General features: G+C 37.3%; 1 protein-coding gene across 7 annotated transcripts in view; it reads left to right on the top strand.

Moving 5' to 3' along the window:
• Positions 1 to 18,861, top strand: part of LOC124158072 (protein croquemort-like) — a 239,836-nt gene extending 220,975 nt beyond the window's left edge. For all 7 annotated transcript variants that reach the window (XM_046533248.1, XM_046533247.1, XM_046533245.1 and 4 more), the window contains one exon: positions 17,846 to 18,861. In XM_046533248.1, coding sequence (XP_046389204.1) covers positions 17,846 to 18,086 — 241 coding nt within the window. In that variant the 3' untranslated portion in view covers positions 18,087 to 18,861. The remainder of the gene's footprint in view (positions 1 to 17,845) is intronic.
• The last annotated feature ends 6,837 nt before the right edge of the window (positions 18,862 to 25,698 follow it).

The raw sequence follows: 25,698 nt of genomic DNA, 5'->3' as shown, positions 1-25,698 counted from the left end.
CTATAACATGGTGCATTTTTGTGTAAATTGATGCATTCATACATTTAGACAATGACTCCTACGAGTTAATGTACAGTGTAAATATGCCTTCAAGAAGAATGTGGATCAATAGATTCGAATTATCTTCATCAACCTCCTCTTTACCATTTCTGGTGATTACATGGTACATTTGCACCTCCTTGGGCTCTTCATGCTCCTGATGGAGCTCTAGAACTTTTCTCTTCCTAGTTACGGGGCGGTCTGGAGAGACTGGAATGTTCTAATCCTGGCATTCATACTGTTGTTTTTATCCTCGAAGGGCCTCACGTCATTTTCCAGTACATACATATATTTTTCTGCATCCTCTTCCAACTGTAAGGCATTAGTGAATATTTTACTAAAGACACAAATCAATACCTAAATTATAATGATCGGAGAGAGTTAATTGATGGCTATGTGCTGAACTGCTCATTAATTACTATAATTCTTCGACATATCCTCAATAGTTATTCATTTGTAAGAAAAACCCTTCATATACGAGTTCATTGAGAAGGAGAATAATACTTTAATGCCATAAAGAACAGGTTAAAAATGTATTTTACGGCGAAAACTGATATTTAAACTTAATCGGTCTAAATGGATTGTATTTTTATCACGCAAAGATCATACAAAATATTAATTACACTGAGAAATAAATTAGTCCTGAAAGGCTCGATACACACAAGTTCAGTGGTTTACTATCGAATAGAGAAAAATTTTCCGTTTACTTACATTTAAATGGTCAGTAAACAGTGGATGAGTCAATGCTGACAAGGCATCTTCCTTAAATCCGTTCGTACTTCTAAGAGCCACTTTTTGCCAGTCTCCACTGGGAAAAAGGGATCATTTTCCTCTTCCATGACGTACGTCAACGTAAATTTGCTTGTAAAATAAGATTTTACAGCACAGCTAAATTCACAAAGTCAAAAATACAGTACCTACGAATGAATACCAAACTTTAGTTGCGATGGCTGTGGTCGCTGTAAGTCACATGTTATATAAGATGGCCGCCGGTCGTTATGGCGCAAGTTTCGAAATACGATTTTTAATCCGTATTTTTAGATAAGTACGTAATATAATGGTTTCAACGAAAAAGTTAATAATTGTCACTGTGGAGGAAATTTGTGAATGCTATAATCACCAATTCCAAACTATAGGTGCTAGTATTCGACAGGAAACCCATATTAATAATGAGCGAAAACCAAAACTTGCAGGAAAAATTCCGAATGCCAATTCGAATAATTTTTGCATTCAGAGTTGCTATTTGTATTCAGTTAGTCTTCATCTATGGATATGGTTTATCTGCATTGGTATTGTGCAAATCTGAATGCAATAATTATTACATACTCACATATTTCCTAGCTGATATTTTAATTTCCTAAAGCTAAAATTATTTCAAAGTAAGCATTGCCACTTAATAACACTTTAATTTATACCAAGCTTCCAGTTTCATTGTTATCAAGAAAGTTAATGGTTTTTTATACAGCTTGGACTCCGGGAGGAAATTATAAACTATTCAACGAAACAAAATTTTGGACATTTTTACTGCTTCTACAGTTTCAGAACAACAAATTAACGCTATTTTGAAGTTTTATATTGTCTATAACAATTAATTAAGTTTAAACAAGTTAGCAACAATGCTAATAAAATTTACGAGCATTAACGATTTCTACATACCTTACGGGTTAAACAACAACAAATTAAGAACTTATTACTCTCTACATTGTTCATTAAAAAAATTTAAAGTTTAAACAAAGTTAGCAACTTTTAAAAAATTAACAATTTCTGCATGTAGTACGGTTGAGAAGAGTTGGCTGAACAATATACCCTTACTCTTTGTTGATTATAACGATTACTAAAATTTAAACAAATTTAGCAACTTTTACAAAAACTATTATTATGTAATGAAGAATTCCCACATTTTATACGGTTGAAAAACGTGAAATGAATGATACAATCTTACTCTATTATGTTTATAACGATTACTAATGTTTAAACAAAGTAAGCAACAATTTTACAAACATTTTCAAAATCTTACAATTTCTTTAATTTAATTATAATTATATAACCTATAGGTTAACCAACAACAAAAGAATGGTTTAGTGGTACTCTATATTGTTTATAATAATCTCTTAAGTTAAAAAATAATTAGCAACAATTTTAACACCGTTTTAAAAAGTAACAATGTGTTACGGTGTAAAGAATAGAATCTGAGCATAGTTGTGGTGCTTTAACTCCCAAACCCTGATATATACACATTGATGCACACATACCTTTACATTGTATAAAAATGTATAAAATGTACAAATTTTATACAGCCTACACAACTATGTATAAATTTTCATAAAATGTATAAAATTTATACAATGTACACATTTTATACAGCTTTATACAAATTCATACAAAATGTGCACATTGTACACATTCTGTATAAAATTGTATACATTGTTTACAATTTACACATTTTATACATTCTATACAACTGTATACAATTGTATACAAAATGTGTACATTGTATACATCCTGTATAGAAATTGTATACAAAATTTTGTACACATTCTGTATAAAATTGTTTACATTGTATACAATTTACACATTTTATACATTCTATACAACTGTATACAATTGTATACAAAATGTGTACATTGTATACATCCTGAATAGAAATTGTATACAAAATTTTCGTTGGGGAACCTGCAATGCGCTGTGGACAGTACGCTCCTTGCGTTTGAACCGGGCAACAGCGAGCTTTCGGCGCGACGTTACTAATTCTCGCGCGTTGCGGCCTGAAAACGAGAGAAGATTTCCGCTTATGGCAGCACAGCATTACACGATTTTCGCATGCGTCGACCTGGGACTTGCCAGTTTTACGTCGCAACCGGAAAATTTGTGTGGAAATATTTGACGAGTGGTAAAGTAAAGTGAAAATAACATATTTCAGCAGGTATTTATTATGTCTTTATATATTTCAAACCAAGTGAATTATAATGTACCTATTTGTACCTATCTAAGACAAGGTTTTTTTCCTCCTAACTCCTGCAGAAAAGAGGGTTCGTCTTACAATCGAATGCAAAATTCTCGACGTCAATCGGGTTGCATAATTTTCGTCAGAAAAAATTATGGATACCTGAGGTTGCCACCTAATATATATAGCTATACAACAAAAAATCAACGTCAAAAATACCTGAACAGTAATTTAGCTTATTTAATTTTGTGTTTAAGTGAAAAACTATTGCCATTTTAGGCAGCAGGTAAAGCGTGCGTGCCAATCAATCGCCGGGTGCACTTCTGCCGTGTCCGCGAGATCGCCTGCTTTACCCTGGGTTCGGCTCCATTCAAGTTAGAGCTTGATCAACTTACAAAATGTTTGTGTGATTGATTACAATTTACCTAAATTTTAACCAGAGGCGGATCCAGGATTTCTACTGGGGAGTGGGGAGCACAAGCAAAGCCGTATCCAGGATTTTGTTCTGGGGGGGAGGGGGGGGGGGCACAAGGATACCTCATGATACAAAACAAGCGCAATGATGATGTGACCGTATTCAAAATCTTGCATATTTTTTAAGTGTCTGGGGGGTATGTGCCCCCGTGCCCCTCCTTCCAAAGTCATTCCATTTTTCCCAGAGCAACAGTATGAAGGGAACATGATTTGCCTCTGATTAGAGAGATCGATTCAGTTTTGGTTTCAGAGTACATATTACGATAGCAGAGAAAATAAGTCATAACACTGCCGCTTTCAAAAGAAAAGTTATACGGTGGAACCTCGATCCTCCTCGAACCCCGTTCCCGCATTGATCGTTCGCCGTTTCTGGTCCCAAATAAAGTTCCTTATAGACAATGTAATTTTTTCCCGCATCTATCGTTCCCCGAAGTATCGTTTCTCGCCTTGATCGTTTGAAGATCGCGGTTCCGACGCATAATTTTCCCGCATCCATCGTTAGACGAAAATGAGACGAAATAAAGACAATGTGTCATTTATGGCTAATAACGAATAGCACATAGTTGGAATCTTCCCCAAGAGATGGAACTACCATTGGGAGAAGCTCAGTGCCGTGGGAAAGTAACATTAGCGCATTTCCCAAGATCTGTTATCCCCCTCCATTCATCATTCGCCTCCCCCCTTCTGACGCTTTCCTCTTCTTCAAAATAAAAAAAAGGTCCCAGCTCGCGCAGGGATTGTATTATGAAGACCTTAGCTTCGAAAAAAATATCGAGTTACACGAGAACAATAGAAACGTGTTTCGTGCTCCCCCCTCTTCTCACCCACTGACCTTTTTCAGCCTAACTCCTTCAAAGTTCCCAGTTCCTGGAGGTCATCTGCTGCATGAGTCACCTATTAGCCCAAAAGGTATCTAACAATGATATTCAGCAATTGCTATTATGCTTATATTAGATTGAAACGTTAGTAATTTGAACGTAATTAAAAAAAACGACACCAAACGCGACATATTTTAAGCAAGGAAATAGATGGAAAAATACGATGGTGATTTTTGGCGAAACGCGATATCCTCGCAGCTGAGCTTCTCGGCAGTTAATTCGGCATTTTGTCCCGGAAACATAATATCAGGTTGTTATCAGTTATCAATTTACGAGCTATACTATAAGTCTCACTTGTCAGAGTTACTGACGAAGGGATATCTTCTCAGGATTTTTGTTTCTCCCTACTAACAATCCGAATTCATCTGCTCATCTGGCGCTACGATAGTTAGAAAAGAATGGGTATCTTTAAGGTAAAAAATTTCATGACGCAGTCATATGGTCATGCTTCGCCCTCTGCAGTATGCTCTGCGTACCCCCGTACGCGATAGCATCAGTTCCGAACTTCACCTCGTACGAGTGGTTCCCTACTTTCCAGGGTGGCTGGACTTCGAACCACCGAGTATTTTCCATGTGGGTTTAATAAAGTCAGGTTTCATTTTCTCTAGTTTAATTTTATTCGTCTTCGGACCTTGGCCCCTCCGAAGAAACTATTGAGAACTTTAAGAGATGGACTGAAAATAATTGAACATGAAGAAAAGAATCCGGGCTAGATGCGCGTGAATATTGCAGAGCGCCTTGGGTTATCTGCTAGCACATGACAGTAGGGGTGGGGGTAGAGTGAGCTACCTGGAGAAAACAAGTATAGATATGAAGGCGAAGATCCAGGTGGGCGTGCCACTGACGATTAACGCAACATTGTCCACGCTTTACACACTACCTCAATTATATTAAAAATATATTCATTAGACAGGAACAATCCAAGTATTAGACTATTTTTGGCGTTCGTCATCCATCTCACAACCAGTCACTGTGCCGGCGAATGCGTTTGCTTTAGGCACAACATGCACATTGCTCTCGTGAATACGTGTACTGGAAATGGTGTTTGATGGATAAGAATTTTTACATCAGACTGAAATCCACAATAGCAGTGTAAATGCCGAGTTGAGAGCAAACATTTTTTTAGTGAGGTGGCGTTTTCCTTCAGAATTTTGAAAGAGATATGGGTCGAATCAACAATATGACCTATGTGTCTTGATAAAGTACTACTATTCCTGTTATTATCTAAAATATCGTTTGAAACCTTAAATGAATATCTTAATTACTCGCCAAAATCATGCGTTTACTGGGACATAGGCAACCTAGCAAAAAAATAAAGAATTGATCGTTTTTCCGCGTTCATTTTATAATCGTATCGTTATTGGGAAAAAAATTTTTCCCCTAGTGGAGTTCCAAAAAAGGAGGGTAGTCTTAGAATCGTGTTCGTCTCAGATTTGTGCTAATACGGTGTATGAAATTGTTTTTGCGATTTATTATGTTCTATAAACAATTTTCATAAAATATTTCCCGTTAAATAAGAGAGAATCAATTTATTATATTCTATAAACAATTTAAATAAAATATTTTCCGTTAAATAAGAATGATTGGGGTGGGGGAAATTCGGTTACTGTGCAGTAATAACAACGTGCGCAAAAAACAAACTCTCGGCGAGGAATTAAAAAAGGACCTCGGGTGTCCGGACGGAATAAGGTCCGAAGGGTATTCGGCGTCTAGGCAAGAGTGCGGTTGGGCTGGTCCTTTAGTCGGCCCTGAATTTTGCAAACGATAGATCACGTCATAACAGATATCACTTTTCATTGTGGCGTTAACATTCACAGCGTTTGCTGCGTACGTTAATTTTCTGTCGATATACGGCCAGTGATTTTCTTATTGTTGGCTTATTAATGGACCGTGAATATAGCAAAATTGTGACCGTGAAAACCTGAAAAAAACCGTGAAAACCTGGAAAAAGCCGTGAATTTCGTTATTCAGGTAGAGTGGGAACCCTGGTTGTATATTTCGCTCTTTGGAATGTAACCCCTAATTAGTATGGAACTAAATAGTTTGATTTTCATGCACATTTTCAGGATTGCATTGTGCAAAAGTCGGGGACTGCCTGTTCATAAAAATTTGTTTTAATGAGCTCTGAAGTTCCCTGGAAAGTCACTCTTTACTATGCGAACTCGTTGTTGGTCATTTGTATTTTAAAAATTTTTATACTCTTTTTATTATGGCACAAGAAGTAGGGAGTTGTTGAGCAATGTGCCATTGGCTTCCTTGAGCCAACACTTGAGCTCCTGCCAATCAATAAGTGGCGAGTGATTAAGCAAGTAGCAGGCAAAAATCCACTCTGAGTGAAAGAGATGGAGTGGCCCGATCTGAATAGCGGTCACACTTCCAAAGGGAAATTGCTCAGCTGTGGTGGATGCGCACACTCAGTGCTCACTCCCCATCAATGCACTCATTGTCAGACCATCTTGCATAGGTGGGCGTCCACATCCCTGTTAGCAATGGTGGATTATCGACCCTTCCTACTCGTAGTCTCGTTCTGTTAAAGTTCACCATATTGACGTCTGTATCACTCTTAATTGTGTTGCAGAATACAATTAACTTTTAATGATGATCTATAATTATAAAAATGTATTCCACAGTGTGGAAACATTTTGATTTGGATATTGGAGAACTCAAAATATGCCATTGGCATGTGCTGCGGCGTGAAACTATCATGAGGAAGTGTAAAATCCACCTCATCTCTACTGAAGTATGTATCTGCCTCTGAAACACAATTCAATATGCAATGAGAAAGTGATGAAATTTGGGAGAAACATGTCCAAGGAAAATATGAAAATATTAAAATGCATATGACAACCAAAATAGCATTCCTCTTATTGTATGTGCTATAAATATACAGTAGAACTTGTTTAGTACATTTCTCAAGGGACCACAAAAAATGAACTTACTAACCAGGAAAACGTGCTTTTGAGGAAAGTAAATGATAGCAGTTGAGGTAATTGCTATCTGTGGAAAAGTCATCATAATTACAATTACTATTGGCAGTTCTCGTAAGATCACCTTCCTGAACAGTTTTCACATTTAAAATCAAGAAAATGAGCAGTATAATGAAAAACAATGCCATGTGAATAAAAATCACAATGTTTCATAGATTTCCCTAAGATAATTGCATGAAAACGGCATCAATCTCCCATGATTCGGAAGAAAGGAGCCGGAAGGAATGACGAGCGTGAAAGACCCAAAGGAGGAATCCCTTATTTTGTTATTCGAAGAAAGGGATTGTTTTGGCAGTTCAGGCTTATTTCAGGGCTCCATATGCATGCGACAGTGTTGTATGACTAAGGGAAGGTGCGAGGTGCGTTTGGGGGACGGTGATTGGCTGCAAAACTGTGCTGGCACAGTGTTTTCCTCCCCTCCTTATGTGCTGTCACTGGACAACTCTCGCCGACCAGACTACAAGCAAGGCATCGAGGAGTAAGGTTATCCTGCAGAATGCAACACTGCATCATAATTGTGTGCTAACTCGCGATTGTGATGAACTGATCTAGCTGGGCGTGCGATGCAGCTGGAGCAAAAAAAAATCGCTCTTTGTGGTTAGGAAGAACAAGCGAAATGCTGAACAGTTCCTAACTTCATACCGTTTTCAATGATACTTTGTTCAGATTATGCCCAAAGTGCGAGTTTCTTTATGCCACACCGTGTCACATCGGCCAAATCGAAAGGTGCCAAATTCGAAGTTCGACGCCTTAAAATGCTTGTTTCTCTGAAAGTTCGTAAATTGAAATGCGTAGGAAGAGGACAAAATGTATGTCCAATTTACGAGTGGTTATGAGTGGGTAACGGTGATTCCACAGGAATGTTGCTTACTATTTGATGTTGCATGCAGGCTGAAGAAAGAACCACCATTGAGGCTATTAGGCACAGTACAGGAGGAGAACTTAAACGTGGCACATTTATTAAAACTTAGCGCAGTGAATATCCACCTAATTGCTGTTGCTTATTCGAGGAACTTCATAATAAAGTTCAATTTGTAACTGCCGGGATTGGGACTGAGGCTCATAATTTCGTTATAACGTTTCTTTTATTATAAATTGGATAGGCCTTTTTGGCAGGACCAATTTACTTGCTTCGTAGTAATGAGAACTTGTAATAAGGTTGTTCGTATTAACGAGAATCTTCTGTAGAACAAAATTGAAATGCTAACTCCAGTAAGTAAATGTTGAGGAGTGATTTCTGTAGAGAAAATCTGGCATAATAACTCAACATTGTTGTCTTTAATTATCCATTGAAGCTCTTATTAGAAGGTATGCCGTGGGTTAGCGTCCTCTCCTGCTCTTTTAATTCGTAGACTGTGCCTGACTACTTACCTCTGTAGTCCCTGTCACTTTTTTCTGGGCTGCAAAGGATGAGAAAAGCATTGATGCAAAATTTAACCCTCATATGGATTTACAAATTTAGTTACGTCGTTGGATTTAAGGCGCCACAGTGGTGCTGCGTCATTTTTTGTTATTATCTTTCAAAGTTAGCCTATATTTACAATTTTTCTGATTGATAATGGTAAATACATCTATTATCTTCATTTCTCACCGTGTTTTGCTAGATTTAACCAATTATTGTGGGAGTTATAATAAAAAATCTTCAATGTTGCCTTCTTTTCCAAAAGAACCCGCTTTGGAGATGGAGCTAGAAGAGCCGGTATTTTTTTCCTACCACAGAGCCCCATTCCCTCATTGAGGACATTTCCTTAGAGATGCATGGGTAAATGTGATGCGTGGGAGTGCACCAGATGAGGTTTTACTCCTGGATTGGTGGGAAATCCAAAAAAATAACTTCTTAGAAGTATGGGTTATAAGGTGCTAGGGAAGAGGGAAAAGGTGCCTACTTTCTTTCGTCCAGCTCTGTGTGAGGGACTGATGGAAGAATGTTCTGGGGTAACAAAAATACCCTCACGCTGGGAGGACTACCCTCACCTTTTCAGTATTCCTTCCGTAAGGTTTCACTGACCCAAACATTGAGACTATCCATACCTTCCCACTAAGCTTCCTTATTCGTTATTCTCTCTTTTACTTTCTATTCTGTAAAAAGAAGATGTTTTGTCTATGTATGTTTTTGTTTATGTGTAGGCAAACATTATGATTCTTAGCTAAAAGAGAAAGCAAAATTGGTATAGTAATACATATTTTCCTTTTGTTTAACAATTTATTTTGTTTATAAAGTTTATAAAATGAAATAATATGATTAAAAATAGTTTATAGCATTTCATACGAAGTATAATTGATTTGACATGAACATTGAGAGTGGAGTCCCCGTTGTAGCGACGAGGAAATACTGAGTGCCGCAGTGGCGCCATAAATCCAACGACGTAACTTTTTTCATTAGAGGCCCATAAAATGTAAACTATCCGCTCTATGCGAACAACATTTTATGTGTAGACGAAGAAAGCAGAAAAAGTAGACTACTGAAAATTTCAAAATGATCCATTGGAATGGAAATTTTTGCACCACTTAAAACCACGAGCGCCGCTTAGGCGCAGCAAATCCATATGAGGGTTAAAGAAAATCCTGTCAAGCTCTAAGTATATCTGTTATTATATGGGACTGTTTTACTTTTCTGTAGGTGGCAATGGCAGAAATACAAAAGAAAAATGTAGTGAGCACCACCATGCATCCCCACTTATTCCTTGCATCCCCGCTTATTCCTTGCATCCCTGCTAGAAAAATAGGTAATGTCTGAATATAGTGCCACATTATCTATGTCTCAGAAGATCACTGAATGACTTACCACTTGCATTCAGTGGTCACAGCATGTTTGGGCAGTCATGAGATGTTCAACATTATTTCGTGCAAGTAGACGGTGCAAGGCTGCACGCTAGACCGTATGGGGCCATCTGAGCAGATGGTGAAGGCTAAGCGCCAGTGGAGACACATAGAGGCGAGATTTTGCCTTTCATGTTTACAATTGCGTAAAAAGACATGGGTTCTTGCTTACCCAATTTCAGCATTATGTAGAAGCTTGGACTGGTTCTTTTGAAAATTCTATGTGAATTATTGCTAAAGGAATTTAATGCGAGATTGAATTGAATTTGTATTGGCTAAGGCGATTTTGCACTGATTGGCTCTCTTGTAACCATTTAAGGGAAGAAGAACAGCAGTGAACTGACAGCCTGATGTCTGTCTCAGTCAATTCCACCAATCTCCCTATGTTAAAAGGTCTAAGGAAACCTATAGATACCTAGGATATAACTCCCTTTTACGTTGACTCATATTTACAATTTCCCTAGTTAACCACAATTTTTTTGGATGGGTATCAGAAATTTTGTACCTTTTCACAGGAAAGTTGATATCAAAATAGTAAAGGAATTTGTCTAAAAATGCATCCATTTTTTCATCGAAGGAGTTGGCAGCATAGACTTCTTTCCATTGTTCATGTTTTAGATCATAGGCTAACAATTGCATTTGGTTATCATGGAAGCACCTTTTATAAGTGTAATACGGATTGTTTTTTACACAATTTTTTACATTAATATACAATGAGATACCCTTATGTTCAGAAAAACCAGTATCAAATATATTTAACTCACAATTTTCCCTGAGAATATTTGTAATGATTTGATCTATAATGGATTTACTAGTACTGGTAACCCTGGTGGGTTCAGTAGCAATAGCACTAGCCTGGAAGGAGTCTAAAACTGACAGAATTTGTTTAACTCTTTCACAATCGCCATTAAGAAAATTTACATTTAGATCTCCACACACCACAATATTATTTGCTTGTTTGCACAAGGTGTCAAGTAAGTTATATAGATTATCGATAAAGACATTAAAATTTCCAGCTGGTGATCTATACAGGCACACAACAAATATTTTAGGTTTCAACAGCTGTATAATGGAAAATTCAAAATCTTTCTCTAATACATATATGTTATTTGGAGTAACATTTTTGAATTCTATGTCATTTTTAACAAATATACATGTCCCCCCATTTTTTAATTCATTTCTGCATGAAAAACTACCCAAATTATAGTTGCTGATGTTAATACAAGTTAGTTCATAGTGCCTGAGCCAATGTTCAGTAAAACATAAAATATCCATCTGATTTTATTCACTTTCTAATAGAACATCGAGCTCTGTCAATTTGTTTTTTAGACTTTGAACATTTTGGTAAAACATCTTAAGAGTTTGTGTCTTTTCTTTTCTATCATCATCAATATGGTTGGATTTAAAATTATCATCATCTGGCACTTTCTTTAGTTTCCCTGTTTTTGGCATAAGGAAATAACATTTTCAATATATTTACCTAGTAAAAAAGAACCTTTACGATTTACGACATAATAAAATAGACATGCATTGCGGTTTGAAAGAAATGAGTCAAAGCAAATATTTTCTCAGAAGAGTATGTATTTCACATTTTTTAATTGACTAGTTATCACTACAGATTGAATTACAACAAAAAATATAACTTTTTTAGAGATGAGTCGAATCACATTTCTCTCGAATTCGAATGTCGAGTACGAATATTTAATAATTTTCCGAAGGGCTCACTCGAATATTGAATATGTACTGAATATGCATTTTTTGCACCAATTTTAAATATGAATGATAGTTAAAATAAAAAATGCTGAACACTTCGTAAGTCATTCTACTCCAATCCCGACGCAACTATTACCCATCATTACATCAAACTTGCATGCATTGAGCACGGCAATTCTTTATTTTTTTATTTTTATGCTTATTGAAGGTTATATTCATGGAGAATACATTATAATGTATTAATCATGGTCATATTATTAGTAATGCTTCACTGTGTTTTTGGAAAAACTTAAACTAAATAAAAATTGACAATTACTTTATGATTGGAATATGTAAAACTTGAATTTCATCATAGAAAAGGGAGTCAAAAAAGGAATGGCCAATCACTCGTCCATTTGAACATATACATACATCCTTCTTAGTGTTGTTCTTGTGCAGGCATCGGCATTTTATGTATTTTAGTGGTTACTTTCAATGTTAAGTTATCCTAAAAATATAATTATAGAATTGAACCAACCAAATGTGCTAAACCTTCATGTAAAACCCAACTATTTTCTACAGATTTTTAAGAGAATTACAGACGATCTGTCCTATGAAATTCATAATTCGAATAATAGATAACTTTGTGTCATCGAATATCGAATATTGTAAAAGCTCATTATTTGAGGTATTCGATGATTCATCTATTTGAACGTCTCATCCCTTCTTTTTATGAAATATGTTAAAGCATTTCGGATGCAATGGAACACAAAACTTTGTAGATTCATATGTAGTATAGATATTGGACGGAAATCCGAAGGTGAATTTGGCTTTTTAACTTTATGAATTGGTCAAACGAAAGCAGTTTTTCCAACAGGAGGGATATTTGGAGGAAGAAAGGGAGTAATTAAAAATGTCGAGAATGGCAGGTATGGTTTAAGGTAAGGATTTTTTAATAACGTCAATGGGGATAGCATCAGCACCTGTAGCTTTTGATTTTGAGTACGCAAGGAATTTCAGCAGAACTTCAGGGGTGTAACATGTTCAAACTAAAAGTTGGTGTCACGACACGGGACGTGGAGGTCTGTGTCTGTAGCTGCTGCATTATCAGATGGTGAGGAAGAAGCAGAAGTGAAGTAATCGTTCAGTTGGTCTATGGAAAGGTTTAGTGGCAATAAATGCTGCTAATTGGAGATAAGTCCAAGTTGGCGAAGATGCTTCATATTTGATTTGCCTCAGTCAGATAGGACAGATGGGAGTAATGATAAAAATGCTTTGCCTGGACTATCAGGGTTCTATCTTTGTTTCTCATGGCTTTAAATATATTTTGATGATCAATTTTACCCGTGCTAAGAAAGGCTATCCTTAGACAGTTCCTCTCCTTGATATTTTTCCGAATTTCATGATTAAACCATGGTGTTGGTTGGTACTTGGGGTAGACATTCTTAACAGAGGTTTGAGAATTAATACTTGCCAGAAGGTTTGTGTTAAATACCACCATTTTTTTAATCAATGGAATCAAACTTAAAAAGGTGATACCAATCATGAGACTGAAGATGATCGAGAAATGTTTTGTCATCGAAGTTTTTAAAGTCTCGAAATGTGAATGGTGGGGAGGAGGGACGAAGGGTTTTGAGTTTGTAGTGTATTAGAATGAGGTCACGGGAGGAAAGGACAGAAACAGGGGAGCTGAAGAAAATTTTATCCAAATTATCTATGAAGCAAAGATCCAATATAGTATGACTATTTGCTTTGTGTTGGGTGTGATCGATAGGTACCTTATAGAGATTGTTACATTAGGCTAGATTTTTAAGGTAGCGACTGTCATAGCTATCAATACTCAAGTCGTAATTAAAGTCTCCCATAGTAACAACATTTTTGAAAGTAGGGAGAAACCTAAGGAGATAGTTTTCGAAATCAGAAATAAACCCGATCTTGAGTGGTTGGTAAACAACACCTAATTTTTAGGTTACATTTTTAGAGAAAGGAACAAATATTTACTTTGCAAAATTACTGGATAAACACATGCAAAAACAAGCACTTGCACATCTCTGGCTAGTTTGGCAATGAGGTATTCAAGCTTTAAGCAGGAAGCAGCAGGGGAGTTGGCAAGGGTAGTCACAGAGAGGTTTGAACGCACAATGATTCCAACGCCACCCACTTCCTTCCCGATTCTATCATGTGTGATTAGGTTTAAACCAGGTAAGTTTACCATATATATAATACAATACATAAGGGTGAAGCCAAGTTTCACACATGCATATAATGTCAAAAGAATTGGTAAGGAAATAATCCTGAAACTAATTTGTGTGGCGTAGGAGGGACTGGCAGTTTGCGTGAGAAATTTTTAGCACAGAAAGTTAATGCTGCTTAGGTTCACATCTTCGTTTTTCAACAGCAGCAATACATGAACTGGGCTCCTGATGCTGTATGAGGGAATCAAGGTTCCCGTTGTTATGTTAAGCCTTTCCCGAACTTAGCTATTTGGGCAAAAATTCGTCCACCGCGAACCCAGAGGAATTTTAACTTCCCTTTCCTTTTAAGTAGAGATGTGCGAATAGTATCCGCGAATACTCGAATACCTCGAATAATAGAAAGTATTCGATATTCGAGATCTCGAATAGTTATGCCAAAGGTACCGTCTCGAATACCTCGAATACTATGAATTTCGCGTCATACACTATCGCTCGCACGTCGTTGGTAGTTGACTCGGAAAAATGAGAACTCTAGTCGTCTAGTGCATGCAGCGCCGTTTTAAGCAAGCTGACGAAATACATCAAATTCACGGGTTCGAGCGGTGAAAAGAGTTCGACGTGGGGAACCGAAATTGATCGGATGAAAAAAATCAGAAAATCCCAGGTGTCCCATATCAGGAGAACCTCAGTTCCGTGGGATAGCAACATTGGCGCATTTCCCACGACCCGCTATCCCCATCCATTCAGCGTTCGCCCCACCCCCTCAAACGATTTCCTCTTCCCCGAAAACAAAAAAAAGGTCCCGGCTCGTGCAGGGATCGTATTACGAAGACCTCAGCTTTGAAAAAAATATCAAGTTACTGGAAAATAATAGAATCTTGTTTCACCCTTCCCTCTTTCTCCCCACTGACCATTTTCCCGCATCCATCTTTTGATAAAATGAGAGGAGGTGTTTGCCGTGTGTCCTTTGTGGCTAATAATGACAGGCACTTATTTTGAATCTTCCCCAGGAGATGAAACTACCATAGGGAGGAACTCAGTGCCGTGGGATAGTGACATTGGCGCATTTCCCACGATCTGCTATTCCCCTCCATTCAGCATTCGCCTCACCCACTATTGACGATTTCCTCTTCTCCGAAATCAAAATAAAGATCCCAGCTCGCGCAGGGATTGTATTACAAAAACCTTAGCTTCAAAAAATATCAAGTTACGCGAGAAAAATAAAAACGTGTCTCGCACCCACCCCCTTTTCTCACCCACTGACCTTTTTCTACCTACCTGCTTCGAATTTCCCCCTTTCTCGAGGTCAACTGCTGCATGAGTCATCTACTAGCCCGAAAGGTGTCTAACAATGACTTTCGGCAATTGTTATTACACCTTTATTGGATTGAAATATTAGTAATGTGCGCGTAATTTAAAAAAGAATAAGACCAAACACGACATATTTCTGACTTTATTTAAGCATTTTGCGCAGGAAAATAAATACCGGGAAGAAGAAGAAATACGACGGAGGCGTAATGCTCTAATAGGGTGGTTTCCTATTATTTTTTATTGCCTAAATCGAAATATTAATACTCCTGAAGTACGTATTTAACGCTTTTAGAGTTTTATAAGACGATATCTATTTTTCGCGATTAAATTAAAAGTGAAAATTTTCAAGCGCGCGAAAACGCGACGGGTAAGTATGAATGCCGGGAAAAACTCCGCGTGACGTCGTTCTGGTTCCCGCTGCCGCAAGTGAGGTGACCTTGGGGCGAGGCTCTGAGCGCTATTACGACGCAGGATGCTAGCAGGTAGCCGAGTACCATGCTAGCTGGTAGCGCTTGGCTTAAATAAGGTTTATTAATACCTTATCAAACAGACTGTGTGATTATTAAGACATGTCTCCCTGAGCTCTGTGCCTCATGCATGCATTGGTAACCTCAGACGATGTAAAACTCTGATCCTCTCGTGTAAAAACTAAGTCCCTGTGATGTCACGTGGAGTGGCATCGCATAGGCGCCAATCTGGCCTTTTTCAAATGAGGTCAAATTGAACATTGCCATTAGTCTAAACCGGTATTTCTAGAACGAAATAATTTGTATATTATGAATACACTAATGGTGGGTAACGAATCACAATCAATACCTTTCGTTTTCTTTAATGAATGAAACTACCCTATTGTTTACATAAAATTAAAATATTCCATTAATCAGCTAAATTCCTGTTTGAATCCTTTAAAGGCAATCACAATTACTCGCCAAAATCTTGGGTTTCCTGCTGCATAGGCGACCTAGTCAAACATTTTCACATTCATCGTTTAGTATTCGAGGTATTCGAATATTCGAGCAATGATTTAATATTCGAATTCGATATTCGAATTCGAGAAATCTACTATTCGACCCATCCCTACTTTTAAGACTTTAGGTGGCAGCATGCAATTGGCAGGGGTGAGGGATTCATTTATGTATATTGGTGAGTTGGCTGAATGTCCTGTTATCCTGATATGAGACAGGAACATTTTACCTTTGGCACGATGGGCATGGATGAGGGTCTCAGCAGTGCGTGAGCGGAAGAAATGAACAGAGATAATAGGAGGTCGAACACCACCAGTATCCTGGCTGGACAAGGTATCTGTGAGTGTTGACTGGGTAGGCGTGGTCAATGTCCTCAAGAGCTAATTCCATACCCATAGCCTGGCCAATTTTACATATTAATTGGTCAACATTTGCACCATCATCGACCAGAACACCAAAATTTTTTACTAAGTTTTTAAGGGAATCTTGCTCGGCACGGTTAACCCGGGCTCCAAGGTCTGATGGAAGTTTCTTAAGAGAGGCAGTTACGTTGACTGCTGACTTCAAGTCACTACTTAGCTGAACTACAGATTCATTCATGTTAGACAGAATTGTAGCGTGTTCACTTAGAGTAGCCTGCATTTGTGAACCAATTTCTTATGTTCACATTGCTCACTTTGTATGGATTTCATGCGTTCCAATACCTCGGTAAGCATCGCCGCGGAAGGGTCACTTAGGGCAGCAACCGCTGGAGGTTTTACTGGAGTATTTTTCCCTTGCCCAACACGTTGGTGAGGCAGGTGCTGCAATTCCAAGTCTGCTGAAGATCTTCAAGCACTTGTACATCTTTGGCTGACATTGCTATGCAATCGGTGTGGTAAAATTCATTACAAACGGCGCAGTTCAGGGACTTTTATCCCGTTTCACGGCCAAAAAGCACATTGGGCATTGCGTCACTCACACAAGTAGAAGAGCAAACAAAAATAGGCCTCACAAACTCACATAAGTGGAAGAGCTCAGGAAAACAGGTCTGCTCACAACGAGACACTGAGAGTGACTGGTGAATCTTCATTAAATTAATTTTTTGATACATAAGCTTTATTAATCCAAGTTGGATTAAAGTAATAACTTTTCAAGGTAAGTTAAGAGATCAAGAATACATTAAAGAAAAATACGAAGTATTGACCCTTCATGTGGAAAATATGTTATGACTGAAGCCCCATCTAATAGGGTGACTTCAGCCACAATAAATAATTTTTTTAAGTTATGCTTGCTTTGTTCCATAATTGTAAAACTAGCTGAATAACCAAGTTTTCCCTATGACCAATTTAATTTTTGTCTGGTAGAAAAAAAGTGAGGAGACGTATAGAGTTGCATACTGTCAGAGTCACCCCATTTTCAGTATACAATATGGAGATGAAAATGTATCTTGTACAAACTGCTTTGTCTCTTGGGAAAATACAAACAATTTCAAATATGTGGTGAAACGGGAATTATCTATTCCAATATGCATTTCATGTGATCATATTTCCATTTGCAGGATGTATGAATCTGTTCCTGATGTTTTCATGCCAATGTTGTGGTTCACGGAAAGAGCCGCTGTGACACCTGATCTTGCTGATGAAGTGAAATTGCTTCTTATAGTTCCGACTGCTGGACAAGGAATATTTTTTGGATTGTTAGGTCTTGGAGTATTTTTGGTTCTTGTGCACGTGCTGATGACATTGCGTGGCAATTGGAAGGCGGGTGAGGCCAATGCACAACTTGTTGTGACTAGTTAATGGCCTCCTGCACTGTTGTCAAGGTGGTGGATGTCTTGATACCATTGATCTGTGATAAAACGCAGCTTATTTTTCAGCCATGACCACAAGTGACCTTATGTATCATTGGGTTTACGTACATTCCTAGCTATAAACTGTGACTATACAAATTTGAATTCCCTGTTGCCTGTGGTTAGGCATTTATGTTCTGGTCTTGTATTGTAGAGCAGAATAATGGTTAAATATCTTTCGGCATGTTGTTCCTGGGTGGCTTCTTAATATGATGTAATAATACCCCGTGGCGAGTTGTTGGTAAAGCTGGAATCCCTTTTCAATTCATTACTAGAGTTAACAGCACTATTTAACTCTTGCTCTGGGAAGCAGCTGCTCAAAACAAGACACATGTATACGTGAGGTGATTTGTTACCTCACACACGCCATGTGAAAAAACAACTCAGCTCATAAATATTTTTGTAATATCTTTATCAACATTATCATATGACTGGCATAGTTGTTATGAGCTTTTAAAAATTTCCTGAAACATTTATTTGTGATATATCCAGTAATTGTTGCATGTATTCAGGCTGTTGAGTTTTATTGGGTCCTGCTCAACTTTTGTGATCAAATTTATGTCTCTTTGCAAAAAATTTCTTCAATGTTAACTAGTGAGAATGTTTAAAAATCATGGTTACCTGTTGTAATTGAAAAATTTTATTATTGTTTTAGTGGTAGAATAATATTTGTTGAGCAAAAATTGTACTTTTGGCTCTTTTAACATTATATTTTCATCAGAAAATCAGGCCTAATGATTACTCCTATTTATTCTGTGGTTGGCACATCTGCAGCTTTCAAATTTTTATGCTAAAATTTTCTTGTTGATGTTGGATGAGCATACGTATCTGATGTGACCTTTTGTTTGGCCAATGCAAAATGCACAACATATTGGTGAATGGAGAGTGCGACAAATGCTCTGGGCATGGAAGAAGGCTTTGGGTATGGGGGAAAAGACTTCCAGGGAATTGCCATATTCCCATGCCTATTAGGTGGAGAGTCTTATGTTGAACTTATTTTCCACCATTTTAAGCATCCAATGATGCTTTCAGCTTAAAAATACCTTGCCTGGAAGGCGACACGAAGCCCTTTAAGAGTGGAATATGAGGAAGCCAGACTTAATTTATACAATTTAGTAGCGTTAATATACACAAATTTCCAACACAATCTGCCTGCTTGTGACTCAAAAACCTCGAAGTCACTTCCTATTCTGGAGAATGAATCAATCAATGGCACTTTGATCAGTATAATAAACACGTCTTCAGGTGTCAATAAGTTACCTTTGTAATTAAGGCCTGCCTTAATATGAATATTCTCCGGACTGAGTCCTTAATACATTTTGGGAGCTTTTCTCATGATATATCTGATACCTACTCTCAAAACGAGCGTATCGTCATTGCAATCGTTGTCACTTAAATATTCTGTATCGGAAATCCTAGAGTGCACCAGCCGAGGCAACCAGACGTGCCACCGGTGGGGCGTCTGGTTGCCTCGGTTAATAGGGGCCTTAGATGTTAAGTATATCCTACCTAATAATTAGTTTACCATATTGGATGCATTTGTGTATTTGTAATTTTTTCAATGGAACCGTTCAATTGAAAAGTAACAAATTTCAATTGAATTTTCCAATTGAATATTTTTTTAAATTTTCAATCAATATCAATATGTATGTTCATGTATAGGCCAATAAATTGGAAAGTGTCATACGGGCTTAAGTACTTAACATCTAAATTTCACGAATTCCGAATTCTGAATAAATAAAATATGTGAACAGAAATTAAAGTTGAAATAATTTTAGAGGCAGTGTCATAAAAACTTTAATTGGGCTTTTCCACATCTTCCATCACTTCTCACAATCATGAATAGTTATCGAAAAGCTGTATAGTTTTGCCATGATTATCAGAACAACAACTATACCACGAGAGCCACATCTTTTACCAGGGGCCTAAGTCCGTAACTTGAATTCTCCTTTCTCCGGAGAAAATGTATTCTCCCGTAGTTTTCTCCCGACTGTAGTCCGTAACTTGGCGGAGAAAACATCAGTTCCTGGCCGCTACCGGAGAAAACTCTAATTCTCGGTATCGGATAGGAAGAGCAGATAGGTATGAAAAATATTGAATCCGAAGCCGGCGATACCGTGAAGAACCAATAGAAAAGCTTTGTTTCAAATAAAAAAACGAGAGGGAAATCAAACGATTCTCACCTGTAATAAGGGCTACTCATTCATCATTAAAGTTAAACTTACAAATAAAAGAAATTGATGCATCGAAATTATAATTGATAGTGGATAAATCGATTTAAATCCATCGCAGATATATTTGTTCTTTAGTACACACAAAAGAGTATATTATACCATTGAAAAAGGAGAGACTAATGCGTAACACCAAAGCATTTTTATGTTTTAGATGTAGGTAATCTTTTATGCAAACGGCCGCTGTATTCATTGATGATATATATGGCATATTTTTTTGCACTTCGGATGCTTACTTTCATTGGTGAATGCTTGATGAGTATGGAAAAACATAACTATCAACGTCGGTATTACATGCATTTATCCTCGAAAAGCTGAAATACACAATGTGGGAGTGGAAAAAGAAAATTGAAAAACTTTACTATGCAGAAAAGAATCGTAAAGAAAATAACGTTAAGATAAATGTGTGAATGGTACATATTTATTCTTGCAAATACCTACGTGCCAGCAATTAGTAACATATGTTACAATCTCCCAAAATGTTATAGTTTAGGAAACACAACAACCTGCCTCGCTACTTTTAAAAATTTCAAATACTGACAGCGTAGAGTAGCGAAAACATGGGGAAAATGGTTTACTAGAGGTATATATAGAGAAAACAAAGCAAAATTACCCTTACTTGTACATATTTATTGCTCATCATATCACATACAGCACTACAACGCACACATTTCTATCTTTTAAATAGTTATAATCATTATATTCGGAATCAACTGTTTCAATAAATATCTTGGCTCACAATAAATATAAAACACTATTATGTAACACTAATAAAACATGATAATCGGTTTTCCAATCACTTTGCACACACTAAAAGAATTTGCACTCCTTGAAGTTCGAAAGGATTCTTTACACCTCACTTCCTACTCATCACTAACGACTTAGAATCAGATTACGTTATTTCACATTAACATTGCGAAGACAATTAAATGAATAGGTTGAAACAAATTGCTTAACCAGTTATTGTTACACCAACAAACTTCGAATTTCACTATCACTCTCACCGTAACATGACCAAAACAAACAACAACACAACGAAATGCGTGAAATGTAAACATTGCCAAAAGCTCACATCTCACAACGAATTGGGAATTGGTAATAGATGCAATACGTAATAAAATCAAACAGAACTTAGAAGCGAACAAACGAATGAACATTAACAGGCGTTCGATGTATCCCTAAAGTAAGACTAGTTCAAATATGAAACATATCCCCTTCGCAATAGTTAGATACCTTTCATCGTAATGTATACAGTTGATTCGTAGCCTAAGTTATAAACGTGCGAAATAATTTCGTCGAAGATGTTACATTCACAACACACTTCACTCTTTACTTCATCGTCTATGTGCAATCAATTCACTAAGGGGTTCACTAAGGACACAAATTTTGTTCACTTATACTAGAGGCACAATGAAAGTTCACTGCACGTAGTTTCCTTGCAAATGCAGCCATACAAAAATTTCTATTCTTGTCACTAATTACACTACATACGTTGCCTGCCTAACTTGAATAATGCATTTTCATGTTCTATTTTGTCACAAATACGTAAAAAAAACATATTAGAATACAATTAGAACCGCAGTACGATCGCCCACAACGGTCCGCCATTGGTATTTTCCTCGTTTCTCCTATGGAGAAAATGAATCGCCGGGTCCCGGGCGGGTGACTCCGAAGCTCCCGTCCAGGGCGCGTCAGTTTCTCCAAATCGCGTTACGGACTTCAGTCGGGAGAAAGATACTCTCCAGGAGAAATAGTTTCTCCGTTACTGGGAGAAAGTTTTCTCCGTTACCGGGAGAAACGAGTTACAGACTTCAGTTGGATGAAACTGGTGCTTCACGAGTCTCTTTTCTCCCAACTCGGGAGAAAACGAAGTTACAGACTTAGGCCCCAGTTCTAACAACGTTGAATAGTTGTCGAAAAGCAAACGTTTTTCCGCGATTAGCGATAACAACTTCACCAACAAATATCTCACACGTCTTTATCTAAGAAAGGCTTCTTTAAATACTAATTAATATAATTCTGGTTTTGCATTGAGCCAACATAACTTGTTTTTCACAACAGAAACATGTCACTCATGTTTATACAAGAACACGGGAATTTCACTTCACACAAACAAACCTGCGTGATACACACTATAGAGTATACATATATGTGCACATTTTTGGGAAGTGATCTTAAAAAAGAATTTACACCTCAATTAGGCTAAATTCCGAGTCTGAGAATAGAGAGGTACTTTTTAAGCGAGATATTAATTATTAAAATTTGCAAAATTAATGATGCGCTGAAACACCAGTCGGCCATATTCTCAAGGCTGTGACGTCATTTTGTTCGACGTGTTCTCAGGCATTCCAATTGTTCTTTAGGGTGAGCCCCTCTACAGCGTATACTGAGTTTGGAAAGAAGCCATGGAATGCCTTATGAACTAGATTTAAAGTGTGTACATGCCATCATCTATATCTTTTAATTCATTTGTTTCTCGGTTACGCTGACGACAAGACTATCAACTTTTCTACCTCGAACTACCTAATTGTATTTCTTACTCCTCGGTTCTCGCATTTGCGTTCGTTTGTAGATTTATAGTGACATTAAAATTAAGAGACACTTAAACAGTGATGATCCTTGAAAATAGTACGACTTAATTCGTGAAAACTAAGTCACTAATTAGTAACTGTACCCGTACTACTAACTAAAAAACGGAAAATTATTTTCGATAAAAAGTTATAGTTTGGGTATTCAAAATGTTTGTAATTTAATTCCAAACACAGTGAAGCTAATATTTTCTAAATCGAATGTGAAATAAGCTCATTATTACGTATCACAAGTCGGGACTACTTTTTGGAAATGCACCGCGCCCAGGGATTCCTCGCTTAATGGATAGCATAACCGGTCATAACAAGACACTTGTACCTTGAAAACCAATAAACTTATGCTGTGAAGAAATATAAAATGAACCAATTATTAAATTGTGCTAACAAATGCTTCGAGAAGCATATTGAAACCGAATGAATGAAAAGTAATCGTCTGATCTAACTATCAAACATTTCCAATTGATTTCCAGCCCGAGAGATTTCCGTCATTCATCCGGACCAAGTTTTCAATAACCAATTTTTAGACATACCTCACAAATGCTATTCATACACCTCAACCAAGCAAATGTATATCTGACTGACATATCCCTGTTGGCGAAATGAAAATAACTTGTAGAAACATTGAGATAATCAGAACTCTGCTTTTGAATACATTAATTCTACGAAAGAACAAATACGTCGACTAAAAGTGCTTTTTTTTTTTAAGAAATTAAGATCAGATTACTGCTCAAACTGGACCAAAATGTAACTTCAGTTATTTGTGCTTACGTTTAAAACCTTAAATAGCCCAGAAGAAGAAGAACCCAGCTCAGTAACGGCAATTTAATAATTAACTATGGATATTCATGCAGTCACCACGGGCCATAACTGAACATGAAAAATTATTTTTCGCGAGTCAGTAGGTTAAATAATAATAGAATAGAAAATAGTTAAATAGATAAATTAAATTATGATCGGTATTTGAAATGACAATAATACAAATATCGATAGTTATCTACCTACCGGCACTTTTACTTCCGTAAACCTTCGAATCGTGCCAACAAACTTTTGGCCAATTACCTACTGTAAACAATCTTACTTAATTCACTTATGTTAGACCTAATTTCCGATGAGGTTTCCCGTCCATTTCTCTTTATTATGAACGAGACAAGACAACAAAAAAGCTCCAGTTCAACATTAAAACTTCGTGCCGAGGCATGTAGGTATAGTCCAACATAATCAGCACGGTCAATCATTGAAGCATCCACCTTCGGGATATTATTTGAAGAAACCCTCACGAAACCTGATTCCACGATAAGCACTTCAACGTATTTCCCATTACACAGATCAGATCCACCAACTTTTTCCAATGCACACGTAGTTTATTGAATCATAAACACGATCATAACACGATAAACACCTTGCACGCTGATGTGATAGACCAGAATGACGTCACATACCGAGGAGCCAATAGATGAGCGTTTTCGTCTGCCTAATATCGTTGCGAAAACAATGAATATTAAATATTAAACAAACTAAGCAACAATTAATGCTGTTAATCGAAAGTAATGATATTTACGATACACTTTATCGAATAAACTGCATTTCAGTCGTATTCCTCCCGAGTGCACATACTCTATTCCGACAATGCCAGCAGTATTTTGTCAGCGACGTAACGCACGTACTGTAATGGTTCAACGTCGGTTGCCCGGATGAAAACCGCGAAAACACTCATAAATGATAAACCTCCCTAAGTTGCCAGTCAGGACGATTTATCGAAAGATTTAATTTAGCATTACAATGAATTCCTGGGGGATTCCTGTTCGTAGCTTATTTCGTGGTGAAGAGATCCAAATTGGGGTAAGGCGCGTGACGAATCGGCGGCAGGCGAAGGAAAATAGGTTTCGTAGGAATACCCAAAGAAATGCAAGGACCTTTTCATTCAGCATTCGCACAAATGTATTCAAAAAATAAGAAACATCTTACATGAAATATTTAACCAGATAAGTGAAAATGATTGGGTTAGTGATGAATGGATGAAATAACAAATGATTTATGCAATTGGCATTTGAAGTCACCATGAAATAAAAAAAAAACAATATTTAACAAAAGTCAAAACGTCCCTGTAAACACAAATAGCTGCAGCAGCGCTGCACAGGGGTTTCACAGCTGCAAGTTCGTTTCCGTTTCAATGAAGCGCGGTAACAGCGCTTGTGCAGCGCTCTTTCGCAACGCGCTGGCGAAACATGCAATAGAGTGTTTGCATGGGTGAGGAATAAGCATGAAACCCTTTCCATATAGTGCATACATGTTTGAAGTTCACATATGTTTAATGAAAATTCCATGTGTTTTGTTATTAATTTATTATTTAAGTTTTAATAACCTTTGTTTTACCATCGAAATTCAGGAGGGTAAAACGACCTGTAATTGGCTATTCGTTACGTGACGTCATCTCCCATAGTATAGTTGCAAGCGGACGGGAGCATTGATGAATAACTTTTATTTCACGTATTTTACGTGATATTTCTTCATTTTTCTGCAAGTAAATTTGCAAAATGGAACCTGGTTTCGTTAAGGCTTATTCAAATAACCTCCCAGACGTAGACCCCTTCGTGATCGGTGTATACCTAGGGCCTATATCTTCGTTTTTGTAAGGTCTGTAACTTCGTTTTCTCCCGAGTTGGGAGAAAATAGACTCGTGAAGCGTTTCATCCAACACCTAAGTCTCTAACTCGAATGCATATAGACGATGAAGTAAAGAGTG

This window comes from Ischnura elegans, chromosome 4 (genome assembly GCF_921293095.1).
Source record: "Ischnura elegans chromosome 4, ioIscEleg1.1, whole genome shotgun sequence".
Classification (NCBI taxonomy): Eukaryota; Metazoa; Arthropoda; class Insecta; order Odonata; family Coenagrionidae; genus Ischnura; species Ischnura elegans.
The sequence above is the reverse complement of the archived record's forward strand: the minus strand, read 5'-3'. Positions and strand labels throughout refer to the sequence as shown.